This window comes from Acinonyx jubatus, chromosome A1, assembly GCF_027475565.1.
Source record: "Acinonyx jubatus isolate Ajub_Pintada_27869175 chromosome A1, VMU_Ajub_asm_v1.0, whole genome shotgun sequence".
Classification (NCBI taxonomy): domain Eukaryota; kingdom Metazoa; phylum Chordata; class Mammalia; order Carnivora; family Felidae; genus Acinonyx; species Acinonyx jubatus.
This window is the reverse complement of record NC_069380.1, coordinates 22793905-22812971: the sequence shown is the minus strand read 5'-3', so window position 1 is coordinate 22812971 and position 19067 is coordinate 22793905. Positions and strand designations below refer to the sequence as shown.

Here is a 19067-nt window from a genome sequence, read left to right as displayed (position 1 = left end):
ACTGTAGAAGATTACAAAGCACAGAAAGGAATAAAAAAAAATAAAAACTACTTATAAACTTAAAATCTACAAAATAACTGCTATTAATAGTTGTATGCTCTTTTATTTCTATTCATTTTCAGGATGCATTAGGGGGACAAGCCTATAATAAAAGGTTTATGGGAGCATTAACTTTCTTTATTCCAAATATTGTTTTAATATCCATTTAACAAGCCTTTGCTGGTTAATTCAAAAGACAAAAATGAATAAATGTGTAACTACAACTATAAGAGAAAATGCTATTCACCCTTAGACAACTATTTGCATCTTAAGCAGTATGACCTTATATAAGAGATTCAAAGAAAATATCAATTTAAAAGTCGTAATTAATAATTTAATAGAATTCAATCTTCTTATTTTCAAACAAAGTAAATGTAAGTAGGAAAACTGCAGTAAATAATGGGGATTTCTTGTTTGTAATTTAAAAAGAAGCCACTTACCTGGTTTTCCTCATCAGGCGGCAACAACTTTTGGTTTCTTGAAATTGCCAGCATTTCTATAAGTTCTCTAGAAAAAGAAAAACAAAAAACAAAACACCTTCACAAAGCAAATACAGTAGAAGCCTTCTCAACTACCTCTACCTAACTGACTTACTGGATTCATGGTACCCACAGTACGCTGAGTATTCACAGCCACTGCTCCACGGTGACTATGCGCTTGGGCTCTCACCAGCTTCAACTCAGTTTTGATTGTTACCAGATGCATCTATGCAAGTTTTACTTACTAGTGTAATTACATAAATTAATATCCATTACATAAATACCAATGAAATATGACTGCCAACAGAGAAAAGCTGTTTCTATAAAAACCTAAGCTGAATGCTGGGGAAAGACTCAAGAGATGTCTGCAAAGGCCTACTTCAAAGAAGCAGGGAAAGTCATACAAATTCAGGAAGTCTGCCCTAAGACTGTTTGATGAGCATCTAAGTTCTCATTTCACTTTATCATTCATTTAAAGTAATCTCTACACCCAACATGGGGCTCAAATCCACAATCCTGAGATCAAGAATTGCATGCTCTACTGATTGAGCCAGCCAGGCACCCCTCATTCCACTTTAAAGAAACAAACTAGAAACTGGTAGACTTTGCATTATGGGTGGTTTATGCAAGAAAAACTCCTACGTTCAGCACATTGGCCATGCCCCTTCATTTACATATCATCCAGGGCTGTTTTCCCACTATAATGGCAGAATAGGGTAGTTGCAGCAGAAAATTTATAGCTTGCAAAAATCAAAAATATTTATTATCTGGCCCTTCCTGTATAGAAAAAGTTCTCTGACATCTGTCTTAGATGAAAAGATTAGTGAAAACATAAGTTTATATGCTTTAAGGTAAAATAAAACAATTAAGGAGTAGATGAATCATTTTTTAAATCATTTTCTACTTTAATTGAATTTTTTTATAAAGTTTATTTCTTTTAAGAGCATATGCACATGCGTGGGAGAGAGGCAGAGAGAAGGGGAGAGAGAGAATACCAAGGAGTGGGGCTCGAACTCACAAACCACGAGATCATGACCCTGAGCTGAAATCAAGAGTTGGATACTTAACCAATTGAGCCACGCAAGTGCTCCTAACTGAATTTTTAAAAAAATTTTTGACGTTTATTTATTTATCGACAGAGAGAGAGAGAGAGAGAGAGAGAGAGAGAGAGAGAAAGAGAGAGAGAGAGAGCAGGGGAGGGGCAGAGAGGGAGTCACAGAATCCGAAGCAGGTTCCAGGCTCTGAGATGTCAGCACAGAGCCGACACGGGGCTCGAACCCACAAACCGTGAGATCGTGACCTGAGCTGAAGTTGGGCGTTTAACTGACTGAGCCATCCAGGAGCCCCTGAATATTTTAATTAACCAAACAGGTTATCAACTAAGAGGGATTCTTACTTATAATAAAATCCTATCTTTCTGGAATGAGCATTTACTAGATATACCAATTTTCCTATATGAAAATTAGTATAAACATAATATACACATTATAAAATATATCACAGTATTAAAAAGTATATCACAGTATAAAATATGCCACAGGTAGTATCTATATATTAGCTTCAAACTTGCTGACAGATGGACTCCAGAAATTATGCAAGAGGCACAGCTGCACAATTAGCTACCTGACACGACCAGTCAGCCCCAGTGTTTGTACCTTCTTGCTGGCTGCTAGGCTATCTTCACCTTCCTATTTCCATCTTCCTACTCCTACCTTCATACGGTTTTCCTGGATGGTGCCAATTGGACCCAACCTTCCCCACTACTAGGTTCTCGTACCACTGTGTATGAATTTGCTAATTAATGAAAAAGGGGGATATGGCAATGGAAAGTCTTCATTCACCCATTCATTAAATATTTCTTGAGTGCCTCTTACGTGCCAGGCACTTTCTAGATGCTTGAGTTATAAAAGCAAACAATGGAGGGGTGCCTGGGTGGCTCAGTTGGTTGAGCATCTGACTCTTGGTTTCAGCTCAGGTCATAATCTCACAGTTCGTGGGATCAAGCCCCGAGTTGGGCTCTGTACTGACAGTGCAGAGCCTGCTTGAGATTTTCCCTCTTCCTCTTTCTTTGGCCATCCTCTCACTCACACATGTACACACACACTTTCTCTCTCTCTCTCTCTCTCAAAATACATAAATAGACATTTAAAAAAAAAGTGAACAATGGAATTTAAATTCTAATACAGGAGACAAAAATAACCAAGAAAACAGGCAAATAAAACTAGGGTTATAAGGGTTGGGAAGAAAATAAAGCAGAGTGTCAGTGAGCTGGTCTGGCTACTTACACTGGGTAGGGTCAGGAAAGGATTCTCCAAGTGAGAGGAGCCAGCCATGAGGGAAGAATGCTTGTAAAAAGTCACAGCTAGTTCAGGGGCCCAAAGATGGTTTGAAGAAGTGTGGCCAGAACATAGTATGCACTGGGGAGCAGGATACAAAATGAGGACAAGGGGAGGGAAGGAGGGAGGGGCCAGACTACTGTGTCAGGTCCTTGTAGGTCATGGTAAAGGATCAGTGTATCATTCCAGAGAATGAGAAGCAACTGGATCATTTTAAGCTGGGAAATGATATGACCTGATTTATGTTTTAAAACAAGCTAAGCTATCTGGAGAACAGATTGTAAGAGGGCTAGAATGGAAATGAAGTTAGATGGCTTCTGCAATGTTCCAGGCAAAAAATGACATTGGCTTTGACTGGGTCCGAGCCACTAGGATTTAGTAATGGTAATAGGTGAAACATGTACAGACTCAGAATATATTTTGGAGGTAGAGCTGGCAAGACAATGATGGATTAAACAAACATTTCATGAAAGTAGCATGTTATCTTAATCATTTTCTGTACCCTATAGAGGAGATATAAACACTTGAGAATCTCTGATCTATATAAAGGCTGGTTTCGGGGTGGGAGAGATGGGCACTGGGGGGGGTATGGTGGGAGATGTGGAATGAGCCTTTTCTGCCTTTCTTGCAAATCTGGGAGTATAAATCCACAGAGAGCCTTAAAAGGGCTTGCCCTAGGCACAGAACTACAGGGGGAAGGAGAAAGCTGTAAGACAGTACATTCAATAACCATCTAGAACAAAGTGGAAACTTCTGTCTTCCCCAATGTAAAAAGAGGCTGAAGGAAGCCCTGAGCCCACTCTCTGGTTACAGGTGTGGGAGACAGAGCTCCGTCCTCGTATAGAAAAAATTAGAATCCATCCACAATTCCCCTTAGAAATATAATTTAGATGGGGGTTAGGTTGGGTATTAGTGGTATTACAGTTCAGGTAAATTATAGGTAAACAGAATTAATAGGCTGCTGTGAAAACCTCAAGACTCCTATCAACATGGTTTGTGAGGGACAATGAGTTCTGAGTTACAAACACGTTAAGAAAAACTTTTAGGGACGTCTAGACGGCTCAGTTGGTTAAGCGTCCAACTTTGGCTCAGGTCATGAACTTGCCATCCATGAATCCAAGCCCCACGTTGGGCTCTGTGCTGACAGCTCAGAACCTGGAGCCTGTCTCCCTATCTCTCTGTCCGTCCCCTGCTCACACTCTGTCTCTCTCTCTCTCTCAAAAATAATTAAAAATTAAAAAAACACAACTTTTAGACAATTTATTTAAAATTTTTTTAATGTTTAATTTTGAGAGAGAGGGAGAGAGAGAGAGAGAGAGACAGAGCACGAGCAGGGGAGGAGCAGAGAGAGATGAAGACACAGAATCTGAAACAGGCTCCAGGCTCTGAGCCGTCAGCACAGAGCCCGACGTGGGGCTCGAACTCACAAACTGCAAGATTATGACCTGAGCCGAAGCTGGATGCTCAACCGACTGAGCCACCCAGGCACCCCAGACTACAATTTGTTGTGTTTTTTTAAAATTCATCTAAAGACTACCTAATTCTATCATATTTTCCAAAGTAATAAAATATACTAAAAAGCTATATAATCAGGTAACAGTAAAAGATACGTCCTAAATTTCAAACTTACTATTTTCTAAAAGCCAAGAAGTTATACTAGTGAGTTTTCTTTTCATTTTTTTCATAACAAATGCAAACACGAGAAAAATTTCATTAAGAGGATAATGACAAATTTCAGATTACAGAATCAGTATATGTAACTATACGATTGCTAACAAAATGGGATTTTTTTCAAAAGCCAACCACACTGGAACAACCTCACTCTGTGAAGTCTCAATGAATCCTAGGTGGCAAACTACAAAGTGACATCTCTTCCACTGTCACCACCATCCATCTCCAGGGTCATAAAAGATAAATTTTCACTTACTGTCACTCAGTCTTTCTTTAGAGATGAATAAATAAAACAGCAGAGTAAGTCAGGAGAAAATCAGAGGAAAAGAAAAACTTTTAAGGCAATTATTTATTACCAGGGTGCAGAGCACCTCAAGAAAGAAGCAGCTTATCTCCAATTTGTCACAAGACTCAGTGGAGGCTACAAATCAACCAGAAATCAAAGTGGCATTCCTGGGGAAAGGGCAATAGAAAAACGACACCTTCTTTTAAAGAAATCAAAAGAGAACTCAGCGCCTCAACTAATCATGCACAACTAGAAAGCTGAAGGGGGAAGGTTTCAGAAATGCTGAGATTCTTTTTTTTTTGATCTCATAGTAAACTCATTTTGTGCTTTATTGAAAGATTGTGCTGTGAAGATGCACACATTGCTGGGACTTAAGAAATGTATTCAGGAATATGCTGGTCTAATGGATGGTGGTACAGCAGACTGTTTGCAACTGCTTACAATCAGTTTTTACTAAAAGTTAGGGTTAAGAATTCTAGTTAATGTAGTGGTTGAAGCTACTAGAATAAATAAGGGAAACAACTCTGTCTGCAAAAGAAAAGTAGGATTCATGTTTTCAATAAAAGAAAAGAAGATGCAACTTTCTCTTGAGGAAAAAAGAAGTAATGGTATCTTAAAGTGAGGTTGATTATATAATGACAGAAAACCTAGGGTTGCCTGGGGGCGCTGAGTGGGTTGGGCGTCCAACTTCACCTCAGGTCATGATCTCATGGTTTGTGGGTTCAAGCCTCGCATTGGGCTCTGCTGTCAGCACAGAGCCCACTTAGGATCCTCTATCTGCCTCTCTCTTTGCCCCTCCCCCACGGTTCTCTCCCTCTCCCTCTCTCTCTCCATAATAAAGAAAGTAAAACAAGAAAGAAAAAATAAAGAGGGAAAATCCAGGACAAGAGAGAACTCCACACTCAAGGTCTGCTACAGACTGTGACCCTGACGTGACTAGAAGCCAATGTGGCCAGAAGCTGATGTGACTCAAGGACTGCAGAGCCCTGTGGAATGACTGAAGAGCTCTACAAAGAATGCATCGGATCTCAACCTCTTCCTGACGAGGTCAGAGAAAAGCAAAACTACATTAGGATCTGCTGCTGTGCAACTTTTGAAACACTGAGATTCTTGAGGAAAACTGAAATGATCCACTACTCCAGCAGGTCAACACATTTCACCAGGCAGAAAATGCTATATACTCAGTAATCAAGGAAACAAGCAAATAGGGAGAGAGAGAAACTGGTCAATCCTAGCTAGATACAAGAGAATTCCAATTTAGTCTCAAATTTAACACAGCTGGTAATTAATTATGCTATCTCAGGTGAAGACTACATGACTATCATGTATATGCACTCCTGCAGGTACCGACATCGTCAGGAAAACGCACCTCAGATACACGGCCAAATAATACAGGAACAAGATCTTTAGAGTGACTACGGAGTCGTCCAACGTCAGAAGAAATGTTCAAGTACCATTATCGTGGATGAGTAGGTTCAAAAAAACCATAGTTCCCGAACTTGCAGAGTATGAAATACACACTAGGGTCACAAAACAGATGAATTATGTTACAGCAAGTGAGCTCAGAAAAGAAATGAATTTACTGGGCTCCAGAGTAAAACGGTGGGAATAATTCACTGACTATACTAGGGCAAAGATTTGAAATTCTAAGACCAAGACTTGGAACAAAAGGCAGCAGTCACTACTTCCCAGAGGGGGTGTCACTTCTTCAGAAGTCAACATAGTCACAGAAAAGTGGCACACTAAGCTAGACATTTGGTTTCTACCTCACCGGGCGGTGGGAACTTACCAAGTATTTCAAAGCAGAAAAGTAATACGAGATGCCTTTTAAAAAGATAGCTCTGACCCTGGGCAATACAGTAAGATAAAGTGCAGAAGCATAAAGACAAGTAAAACTTTCCGGAGACTGCATTAAAAAATAGTTAACGACAGTGGGGGTGGGAACAAGACGTCAAATCTGCGCAAGGTTTTAGGGGGAAGAATCAAAACAATTTTAACATCCAAGTGAATGTGAGGGAGTTAAAGAAGCCTTCAACTTTACAAACAGCCACGAACCATGGTAGACTAAGCAGAAAGGCATCCAATTTCTCCTACCTCTTCCACACACGCTGCACTCCTGCCCTCCCAAACTTGCAAGTATGTAAGCACCACCAAGTCGTGCGTGCTCATGCTTCCAGGCTTTTTTGCACATGCTGTTCCAGCTACCTGCCGCCTACTGAGTCTAGTGAACTCATTCTTCCCATGCAGCCCTTTCTCCAGGAAGCCTACCCTGACTACAACCATGACAGGCACCCTGAGTCCTCGGGTTCCAGTATCCCGCAGTGCACGACTCTGTAAAAACAGGCTCTGCACCACGGTCGCTGTTTACGTCTGTCTCTTCCCCTTGACACTGGGCCCCTCTACGTCGGGACCTAGTCCCCCACCCCCTTCACTACAGTCTCCCAGCGCTTGGGACCCAGGGGGAGTTCCTTAAGTGTCTGTCGAGTGTCCGTGGACGAAGGTACTCACACCGGGCGATCTCTAAGGTCCTCTACAGTTCTGACCGTGTCGGGGTTCCAGAGTCACTGTCATTATTAAAACGTCTTCTAAGGCGGGGGGTTCCCATGTCGGCGTCTCGGCCTCCCCACCGAGCCCCGGGAACCCGGAACGAACACCCCGGCAGGCCCGGCCGATGCAGAGTCAGTCCTCCGGGCCCAGCCCTCTCAGGCCTTCAGGCCGACGGCATTACCTTGACAAGACCTCCAGATCTTCCAGCGCAGACAGGAGCCGCTCTCGCGTGCTGTTACCGCCTGCCGCTCCAGAGCCGCCTGCCGGCCGCTCCTTCTCCTTCTCTCCACTCGAAGACGCCGCCATGCTCCCCACAGGCCCGTTTCCGCGACTGCGCAGCTGAGCACTGGGGAGCCGAGGCGGGCTCCGGAGGCGGAAGCAAGAGTCACCGAGGCGGGGGAAAAGTGGCCAGTACACAGCGCCCCCTATATTCCTGGAGATGCACTGAGGGCGGCGGCGCCATCTGATGGGCGAGCGAGAGTTTCTCAGTCTAACCTAGGGAGAGAGCCGGAGGACAGGGAGGAGCAAGGCGGTCAGGTTCTCCTGCGCTTTGTCGTTTTCGCAAGGAATGGGAAGTTCAACGGATTTCAAGCATTTGCGGAAATTGCATAATGACCCACCTGTTGTATCTGGTTCTTTGTGAAATGGACTGGTCTCAATATTAACCTATCTTTAACCTGCATCCCTATGATGCTAACCCCGCCTTGGCTGTACCTCAGACCCTCTCCGCTGTCCTGGACAAAATTTCACACCATTTCCTGTCTCTCCAAACCTCCAACACCTCTTTCCCCCAATTCCCACTCTCAACTTAGGACCTTGCTTTCTAACTCACTAAGAAAGAGGAGAAATCTGAAGATAGGACTCCCACACACTGCGGCCCCCACGAGTGTCTGCCCGCCAGCACCGTGCCCCCGCCCCCGGCTAGCTGCTGCCCGTGCACTTGCCTTGCTCCTGGCCAGAGAAATTCTCTGCCAATAGCTGTATCTTTCTGAAGGCACCATAGTCCTCCTACCTCCCAAATGACAATGTTTCATCCTGTACTTATTCCTATCGCCATACCTGCTACTTTCCTAGTTTTAGAATATTCTTACCCCACTTTCCCTACCAGCAACCACTTTACTTCTTTGTTCCCCTCTGCAGCAAAACACCTACAAGGAGTTACCTAAATACTTTGTTTCCAATTCCATTTCTTCCTTATACCCATTTCAGTTAGTTTTCATCCTCATTTTCCCACCAAAACTCAGATTGTAAAGGTCATTGAAGACTGCCATGCTGCTAAATGTAATGGTCAGCACTCACCGAGCTTGGTGGCTCCTAGGCCCTGGACCTGTTAACATCCTCCTTTATCCTGGAGAACACTTTCTCCACTTGGGTTCTAGCATGCTGGTCTCTCTTTGTTGCTCTCCTTCCTCTCTGATCTCCCCTCTCCATCTCTCTGGCTGATTCCTCCACTCAACCTTGACCTCTAGACAGAGGAATGGTTGGGAGACACTTCTAAGTCCTCACCTCCCCAGCTCACTTTTGATCATCTCACCCAGTCCAGGGGCTTTAAACACTGTCTGTATGCTGACTCCAAAATTTGTATTTCCCTCCCCAACCTGTCCTCTGAATTCAGGCTTGTATGCCCAGTTCCTACTAGATCCTTCTGTTACTGCATGGAGAACCGGTTCTGAGCTCACGTGGGGCTACACTCTGCTGGAAAATCAATATTCGAAAGACAGGTAATGGGGGGAAAGGAAAGTTTACTTTATTCAGAAGCTGATAACCTAAGACAGTGGGCTAATGTCCCAAACACTATCTTCCCTGTCTAGGTGAAGCTGGACGGTTTTAAAGGGAAAGACTTGGGAAACGGAGGAAGGTGCTCCAGGCGGGAGAAGCAGGTGCCCTGGCGGTTAGTCCGAGGTGGACCTGACCCTGAATAGACTTGCTGGTATCAGCCGCAGCTGTTTGGAGATACAGTCAGGACTTACCTTCTGGGGAAGCTTCGTCCTTCACTCCTCTAGGCCAGCGGTCTGCAGGTCTCAAGGCAAGTGGGTTAGTTCTGCTACACACCAGGGAACTTTGGTCAGCAAGCGAGGAGTGTGTAAGACTGAAGCAAGTTAGTCCTTAAGAGCAGCTGGAGGGCTGTTACAGTTCCCACTGGGTGTCTCAAATATATGGGCAAACCCGAATTCCTGATCTACGTCCCCTCTCGCCCAACACACATATCACACTTCTTGCAGCCCCAACCACCTCCCCCTCCCCAGCCCAGTTGATGGCAGCTTCTTCACTTTGATTTTTCAGGCAAAAGACATAGGGTTTTCCTTGTTTCTCATACATCACATCCATCAGGAATCCAGATAGTTCTGCCTTCAGGACATGCCCAGAAGTTGTCCATGTCTCATCTTTCCGCTTCTTTTTTTTTTTATGTTTATTTATTTTTGACAAAGAGACAGAGTGTGCATGGGAGAGGAGCAGAGAGAGAGGGAGACACAATCTGAAGCAGTTTCCAGGCTCTGAGCTGTCAGCAGAACCTGACGTGGGATTCAAACTCATGAACCTTGAGATCATAACCTGAGCTGAAGTCAGACGCTTAACCAACTGAGCCACCCAGCTGCCCCTCATCTTTCCATTTCTAATCTCAGGTCCACATCTCCATCATGCCTCAGCTGCATTTACTGGGATTGCCTTTGCGCTGTTCTCTCTGCTTCTCCCCTCACATCTGCAGGCACAGCCCTTTCTCAAAGAAGCCCACCTGGCCATCCTTTTTCCTACTTGCAATCTACCCCCACATCCTATACCCTTTCCCCTGATCTACTTTTTTCCATAGCATTTGTCCTTTTCTAACCTTCTATATAAGTTAGTTGGTGGTGGCACCTGCCCTGAGGGGACACCTCAGTTGGCTGAGCATTCCAATTCAGCTCAGGTCATGATCTCATGGTTTGTGAGTTCAAGCTCTGCCTTGGGCTCTCTGATGTCAGTGCAGAGCCTGCTTCAGATCCTCTGTCTCCTTCTCTCTCTGCCCCTCCCATGCTCATTCTCTCCCTCTGTCTCAAAATAAATAAACTTAAAAAAAAGTTAGTTGATGTGTGTTTTGCTAATTATCTCTTCTGCTGGGATGTAGGCTACATGAAGCCAGAATTTCTGGTCTTTTGCTCAGTGATATTGCCCCAGTGCCAGAAGGCTGCCTGACAGAGTGGGCACCGATGACTATTACTGGATTTGTTGTTGACAGAGGTGCTAAAATCACCAAAGATGCTGAAAACAAAAGGTAGATATCTGTAGTTTTGCCTCTAAATGGTAAAGCCTTATTTTCTGTCTTTTCTGTCCACATTCTCCTTAAGGATTCTCAAAAGCAACTCCAAATATTTATAATATCCTCAACCAGAAATGCAATATTCTGCAGCATAGTAGTAGACACTCATGGTTACTTTGCAACCCAACACACACTAGTCCGGAAGCTTATTTCCCCAGCCAGTCACCTAAGTAAGTTTGAAGGCTCATGTTCAAGATCACACTCACTAAGAGTGGGGTAGAGAGTCAGACTCAGGCAATTCTCTCCCCGTAGTCAGGCAGTGAGAAAAGGAAAACAGACCAAATACATTCATTAACTGTCTTTAAGAAGCAAAAAACCTTGACATTCTATTTCAGAGCCCCTAATCCCAGGTAAAAATACCACTCAATTCAGGATCAAGCTTCCATCTCAAAAACACCATTTATAGTTTTTGAAACCATGAATTACCTCTCAGAAAGCTACTGGGGGGAAGGGGTGGGTTCCCAGCAATTTGCTGGCTTTTAAGACAGCAATTTCAGTTTTTGTGGGTTTTTTAAAAGGTTTATTTATTTTTGAGAGCGAGAGTGTGAGCAGGGGAGGGGCAGGAGAGAGAGAGAGAGAGAGAGAGAGAGAGAGAGAGACAGCGAATCTGAAGCAGTTTCCATGCTGTCAGTGCAAAAGCCCGACGGTGGGGCTCAAACCCACAAATCACGAGACCATGACCTAAGCCGAAGTCAGACACTCAACTGACTGAGCCACCCAGGCGCCCCAGCAACATCAGTTTTTAAATCAATTATAAAGCCTCAAATGTGCCATTTAAACTGCTTTTAACAAGTCAAGTTATCTCTGGTATATCTAACTGGGGCTGCTCTACATCAAGAGAAGTTTCACAGTCTGAATAAAGCCTCTTATCTCCTTCACACCCCTGTCCTAGTTACATCGTGAAACCTTCATCAGAAGAACTCATCCTCCACGTTCCAAAGCACAAAAGCTCCCACTGCCCCAAACTGCTCAGTGTTCATTAAAATTATCAGCCCCGTGGAAAGCATGGCATTTGTCTTTAACTCCCTACATTCCTGTGCCTTGAGAATAAAAAAACAGCTTAGGTTGCACATCTTATTCCCTTTAAATATTTGTGGTGTGGTTTCAATGGAAAGGCCTTCTGGAATGAACAGATCTTCTGTAAAGAAAGTCTCATCTTCTGCCTGAAATTCCCCAGGCGTCTCTGAAAACTAACCGCTTCTCAGTAACTCAATAGAAAGGTGGGCAGCATTACTGGCCTCCTTTCATAGATTCACTTGTTTTTTCAATAAATGTTTACTAAGCCGTGTTTATATGCCAGGGACTACACTAAATGCTGGGCCTGTAAAGGTGAACAAGACAACAGTGGTCAAGGAAGTCTTCCTGGAGGAAGTGAAAGCAGAAACTCCTAAGAAAGCCGATGGGGCAGGAAGACTGGCAGGGATAGAGGAAGGAAAAACTAGAGTAAGGAGTTAATGTCAGATAGAGAATGGTTAAAATATTTCACTGACTTCTTTTTTAAGTATGTTTTTAAGTTTATTTATTTTGAGAGAGAGAGAGTAAGCATGAGAGTGGGGAGGGGCAGAGAGAGCGAGAGAGAATCCCAAGCAGTCTCTGTGCTGCCACGGCAGAGCAAGAAAGCGACCCTGGGCTTGAACCCACGAAACGTGAGATCGTGACCTGAGCCAAAATCAAGAGGTGGACTCTTAACTGACTGAGCCACCAGGCGCCCCGTAACTCAGATGCATAGTGGATTGAATGGTAGACCTCCAAAAAGATATGTCCACATTCCAGAACCTGCAAACATGACCTTATTTGGAGAAAGGGTCTTCGGAGAATTAATTAAATTAAGGACCTCAAAATGTGATGACCCTGGGTTATTCAAGTGGACCTTAGATCCAGTGACAAGTGTCCTTATGTGAGACACAGAGAGGAGACCCTGGAAGAAGGGAAGGCCATGTGAGGACAGAGGCAGAGATTAAAGTGATGCAGCCACAAACCAAGGAACGCCCGCAGACACCAGGGCCAGGGAGAAGCAAGGAAGAGCACTCTCCTAGACCCTTCGAGGGAGACAGCTCTGCCAGCGATTTGGGGCTTCTGGCCCAGAATGAATGTCTGTTGTTTTTAGCTACCCAGTTTATTCCAATTTATTACAGCAGCCCTAGGAAACTAATACAAACTGGTTTGAATGAGTAGACATTCTAAATTAGATTCTGGGGCGCCTGGGTGGCTCAGTTGGTTGAGCATCTGACTTCGGCTCAGGTCATGATCTCACAATTCATGAGTTCCAGCCCTTCGTGGGCTCTGTGCTGACAGCTCAGAGCCTGGAGCCTGCTTCTGATTCTGTGTCTCCCTCTCTCTGCCCCTCCCCCACTCACACTCTGTCTCTCTCTCACTCTATCAAAAATAAATAAACATTAAAAAAAATTTAATTAGATTCTAAGGAAATACAGGTTCATTTCTTCTCATAAGTAAAACAAATTGCTAAGTGTTTCTTGGGTGCTTGAAGATTAATAAACTAAATGCATTAATATTAGCAGCGTCGATTTCTTGTATCATGAGCTAAAACAATTAAAGACATCTTGGGCTCAGGGCAGTGGCGGGGTGGGGGTGAGGGGGTCCTGGGTTGCTCAGTTGGTTAAGCATCCAACTCTTGATTTCGGCTCAGGTCACGATCTTGTGGTTTGTGAGTTTAAGCCCTGTGTCAGGCTCTGCACTGGCCTCTCTCTCATCCTTTCTCTCTCTCTCTCTCTCTCTCTCTCTCTCTCTCTCTCTCTCAAAATAAATAAATAAACTTCAAAAAGTCTTGTGCTTGGGGCACCTGGGTGGCTCAGTCAATTAAGTGTCTGACTTCAGCTCAGGTCATGATTTCACGGTTGGTGGGTTCAAGCCCTGTTCTGGGCTCTGTGCTGACAGCTCGGAACCTGGTACCTGCTTAGGATTCTGTATCTCCTTCTGTCTCTCTCTTCTTCTGTCTCTCTCTTTCTCTCTCTCATTCAAAGATAAATAAATAAACTTAAGAAATCTTGTGCTCATTAGTATAAGTCCAGGTTATGGATTAAACGCTGAAAGAGATCTCGGAGGTCATCTGCTCTAGTCTGACCCCAGCCTGTGATTAAACATTTTCTGCTAGAGGAAAGCTAGCTTCCTCAACCGTCAGTCATTTTCATTTATTTTGAGCCCAAAGTACATGATGATAATTTTCACACATTGGACCCAAACTGTCTTCTGAGGTCATAAGTAATACATTTAATCTGTCTTTCACAGAACAGGCTGTCAAGGTTTTCTTCTTTCTTTTTTTCTTCTCAGTGTGAACTGTATTTATAGCATTAACAAGGGAAAAAGTGGTTATGTTTTCAAATATATATTTCAAAATCTCAGTTTTAGATTTCAAAATAAAACCTGAATAATTCATTTTTTAAAAAGAGGCTAAATATTATGCTGGATATTTATATATAACCATTATTTTGTTATAGTTTCATTGAGATGCAATTGACATATAATACTGTATAATTGAAGCTATACAACATAATGGTTTGATATGTGTGTATATTATGAAATGATTACCAGAGTAAGTTTAGTTAACTTCCATCACTCAAGTTTTTCTCTTAACTATGATTTGTTAATGTTTTTTCTTATTATAAAAAGTATAAAAAATAAAGGCAAACCAAAAGAAAAGCATGTTCATCTTTAAAAATCTAGGAAATATAAAGAAAAAATAAAATCACCTTTTAACCTTCCATTAAGAAACACATATTGTTTCCATTTTACTGTAATTTCTTCCCAGCTTTTTACTTTCCATACCAATCATCCCTAGTTCCTTCAGTAGCACCTCATTTGAAAGGGTTTCTAGATGTTTCATTACTCTATCATCTCTTTCACACATTCTAGTTGGTCCTTCATAATATACAGCAACTCAACGTGAAGGTACAGTTTGTCTACAGCTAAATAAAAGGGGACTTTTCTTGTGCTCTCGAGAATCACTGCAGTCAAATTAAAAGATCGGAGCCTTTGCAATATTGTAGACTGCAGTTTAAGTCTTGATTCCATTGACTTATGGCCTCTGTGTTTCAGATTCTCCGTCTACAAATGGGGATAATCATACTCCTTTGAAAGGTTCTCGGAAGACATAAAATAATATATATAACGTGCTTGTTACATGATATGTGGAAATATTATATGTTATAATGATAGCTAATATTTATCGAGCCAAGTACTGCTGAATGCTCTATAAGCACAATTATTCTCCCTGTTTACAGACAAGGACACTGAGGCCCAGAAAGTTTAGGCAATCTAGCCCAGCTCACACATCTTGGGAGGTGACAATCTGAATTCCGAAACTCTGTTTTTCACCACTACACTATGTTGTACAGCAACTAACATTGTAACTGCTTTACTTTCCTCAATGCATCCTAGTATTACAGTAACTTTTTGGAAGTCACGTAATTTTTGCTGATTTATTTTAAGTTTGCAATTTATTAAAGCAATTCCTAAATGGAAGCAACCAATATATCTTTCAATATGTTGGAAGAGTAATAGAATAAACAAACATTAGTATGTCCATGTAATATGTTACTATTCATCAATAAAAAAGAATGAGTTATCTGGGGCACCTGGGTGGCTTAGTTGGTTAAATGTCCAACTTTGGCTTGATCTTGATCTTATGGTTCATGGGTTCAAGCCCCGAGTTGGGGTCTGTGCTACAGTGTGGAGCCTGCTTGAGATTCTCTCTCTCCCACTCTCTCTGCTCCTCCTCCACTCTCTCTCTCTCTCTAAATAAATAAATAAACGTTTAAAAAAAGAGCTATCAAGCCTTGCAATGACATGAAAAAATATTAAACACATATTGTTAAGTGAAAGAAGTCAGTCTGAAAAGGCTACATTCTGCATGATTCCGTTTATACTACATTCTAAAAGAGGCTTAACACATTGAGATGGGAAACAGATTGTGGTTGCCAGAGGCTCAGGAAGTAGGAAGGGTTCAAAAGGTGAAACACAGAGGATTTTTTAGGTGGTGAAACTATTCTATACAATGTTGCAGTGGTGGATACATGACACTATGCTTTTGTAAAAACCCATAGACCTTTACAGCACAAAGAGTGAACCTTAATGTATGCAAATTAAAAAATTATTTAGGAGGTCAGAATACCCTAGGGAATGTGACAAAATCAACTTACTATATTATAAATGTATGAATCAACCTCACTGAAAGGGGTGAGTATAAAAGGTGCTGATCTAAGTAACTTTCATCTGTAAGACTAAAGGCAAAATAAATGATATAGAAATACTGTAGTATAGGTAATAAAGTTTTTTTCCCAATGGAGTATAGGTTAACAATTCTGAAACTACTATACATGTATGCTGGAATTGAACAGTTAAATAAATAGATGGCAGGTGTGGGAGCCAGATTTCTCCCTATTGGGGTAAGATATTATAAACAAGCAAGGTGAGAAGGCTAGAATAATCCATGTGGTAGTGGATTAGAGTTGGACACATCAGTATGAAATCATGTTTACTTAATGGAGATACAGATGGTTACAAAGAGAAATATTTATATGCGTGTGTGTGTGTGTGTGTGTGTGTGTATATATCCTGATTAGTACATACACATATATTTCCTTGATCCATCTTCTTGAGAGGGCCTAGAAGCAACAATCCCTGTCCCCTCATAGCAACAAGCACACTTAGGGTCTTGATCTTGGTTCTTGGTTTCTAATACCATTCTTCATTTCCTTGGAGAAATGGCTGATTTGAGCACTGGGACAAGAAATATACAAGATGAACCTGGGGCATCTTGTAGCTCCAGCAAGAAAGAAATGTTAAAAGAAAAAAATCTACAATGGTGGGGTATGTCAAAGGGTCATCAGGGCCAATGAAAGAATTCCTAATGATGAAAGGTAGAACAATCTGAATAACAAAATAAATAACACAGTGCTGAATCATAACCTAAAATACAAAATAAGTATCCATGAGTACATGCTGATGTAAATAAGTGATTGGATAAATCAATAAATTGGGGAGAATAGACAAATCTCTCATGTAGAATTCTACATAATTTATGTAGGTGCTCAACACACAAGGAGTTGGTGCATAAACTTCCTGCTCCCCTAAATGTATGCTGCTCATGGTAAATTCCTTCCAAAGGGTGCAGTATGTATGGAAAGGGTAGGGGGAGAAACCTTACAGTGGAGAAATCTAACAAATACTACCTCAGCCATGTGATCAAAATTAATATCAACAGAAATAAGTCAATCATAAGTGTCCTTGATATAATGTGATGAGAATAGCACTTTACTGATCTTCCTCCAAACTCATAATCTCATCAGACAAATCCCAACTGAGGAACATTCTACAAAGCAGCTGACTTCTCCAAAATGTCAAGGTCATCAAAACCAAGGAAAGTCTGAGAAACTGGTGCAATCAAGAGAAGGAGCCCTAGGAGTCATGACAACCAAATGTAACGTGGTATCCTGGATGGATTCTGGAACAGAAAAAGAATATGAGGTAAAAACTAAGGAAATCTGAAGAAATCATGGGCTTTAGTTAATAATAATGTATTAGAATTGGTTCATTAATTTTGACAAATGAACCATATTAATATGTCAATAATAGAGGAAACTGGTGTAGAGTATATGGGAATCTCTCTACTATCTTCATAATTTTTTCTGTTAGTCTAAAACTATTCTAAAATAGAAGTCTATTTTAAAAATTCTGATGTTTTTCAGGCAAACTACCATTAAACCATGTTAAATTGCTCAACGATGCTTACAATATTATAATTTATATAATTGTTGCTCGGGGAAGAACAAAGTAGGATATTAATATCATAATCCCTTGCTATACAACTGTTAGTTTTTATAGTAGTTTCTATTCTCTTTCTTCTCTTAATCTCTTACAATAATTCTTCATTTATTTTTCCAAAAGTTCCAACATATCAGGAAGTTTTCATGCCCCTTTTTTTTCTGGAAGCCTTGCCTCCTGGAGTGCTCTGGGTCCAGTGAGGATGATTTTGTGAGAGGCTAATTTACTGTTGTGCAGGCATATAGTCTTCTGGTGATATAACCTGATTTGAGGATAGAATTTAAGGTAGTTGGAAGAAGGAATGAATTGCATACACTGTAAATGTTCTTTTCTGTTTTTCTCTGCTAGTGTTTGCCGAATAAAGTCAATACAGTTCCAATCCAAAGCAAACATATGTGATGTTTCAGTTAGCCCCAATAGCTTTAGTGCCTTTAAGAATCTTCTGGGATGCAGCAGACATCATTCAACAATCAATGCAGCTGGGGTATGGTCAATTAACCAAATACAAATCCACCTAATTATACCTTTACCCACATTGCTTCGGTTGACACACAAGGCATCCATAATAGATTGTGCCAAATTCGTGAACTTCAAATACAATATTTAAAAAAAATTCTTCTACGTTTAACATCCTTAAACAACAACCAAAATAAATAAATAAATAAATAAATAAATAAATAAATAAATAAATAAATAAAAGTTTGAGGACAAAAGAACTTTGTTTTGCATGGAATAACACATGTTTAAATTTGTCCTCATGAATGTCGGCCATGTCTTTTTAATTTCATATAACCACTACCTACCACATAGCAAAGGTTCAGCATTTTTATTGAAGTTGGTTGACTTTCCTCGCATCTTAATGTGAAGATCAGTTTTACATTCATTTTAACTTTTGTTTTCTCTGAGATCTAAATATTTATTTTGGCTAGATTGAGGGAGATTTCCCAGAAAAGTTTCCTTTTTGGCTGCTAGAAAGTTAGTTCCCTTCCTGTCTCTAACTGTGGACACAATTCAGAAAAGATTAACTATAATCTCCATGCTGCTGGTTTGTTTTTCATTTCCTTGCATTTCAAATCCTGTTCATTTTCGTGTGTTAGCCTCTCACACGATACGCAGATGCCTGTTTACTGATTTGATTTACTTTAGAAAAACACCTTGTGAGAGCTAAACACTATAGTTCAATTGGCAAAATTGGCCTCAGATCACCTTAATCTTGTCTCTCTGAATGTTTATCACAATCCAAAAGTACTGTATGACCCTGTGTGCAAATGAGTCACTGTATCCCCTGCAAAAGCAGAGATAAATATTGAAGTGGCAGGAAATGAAGAATTGAACCCACCTCAAAACCACCAAATTCCCAGACCATTTATATTCCCTTAGTATAATGACATCATCATTCTTTCCCATTTTTCCATTTACTTTCAAATACATCCATCCTCGTGTTATCTGATTTCGACCCCAACCAGAAGATTTTTCCCATTAAAGACATAAGGATGAGTTTCCTGCTAAGTGTTTGAATAAACGCAATGAGGTTAACGGAGGTATCTTGGCACTCATCAGGGCAGAACAGTGGCTTCTTTGTCTTTTCAGATTCTCTGGTGCTTGGCCCTTGCCTCTTCTTGGATAACTTGTTG

At 41.4% G+C, this 19067-nt stretch overlaps 1 protein-coding gene across 4 annotated transcripts in view; it reads right to left on the bottom strand.

Annotated features, from left to right (window-relative positions):
- The window catches only part of MED4 (mediator complex subunit 4), a 47140-nt gene that overhangs the window by 12422 nt on the left and 15651 nt on the right, over positions 1-19067 (bottom strand). The window contains exons 2-4 of one of the 4 annotated variants that reach the window (XM_053215458.1): positions 9329-9417; positions 7540-7853; positions 480-546 (exon numbers count right to left, since the gene is read on the bottom strand). In XM_053215458.1, the coding sequence (XP_053071433.1) occupies positions 480-546; positions 7540-7664 (192 nt within the window). In that variant the 5' untranslated portion in view covers positions 7665-7853; positions 9329-9417. The remainder of the gene's footprint in view (positions 1-479; positions 547-7539; positions 7854-9328; positions 9418-19067) is intronic. The other 3 variants (XM_015068902.2, XM_053215459.1, XM_015068901.3) reach the window with 3 other exon arrangements.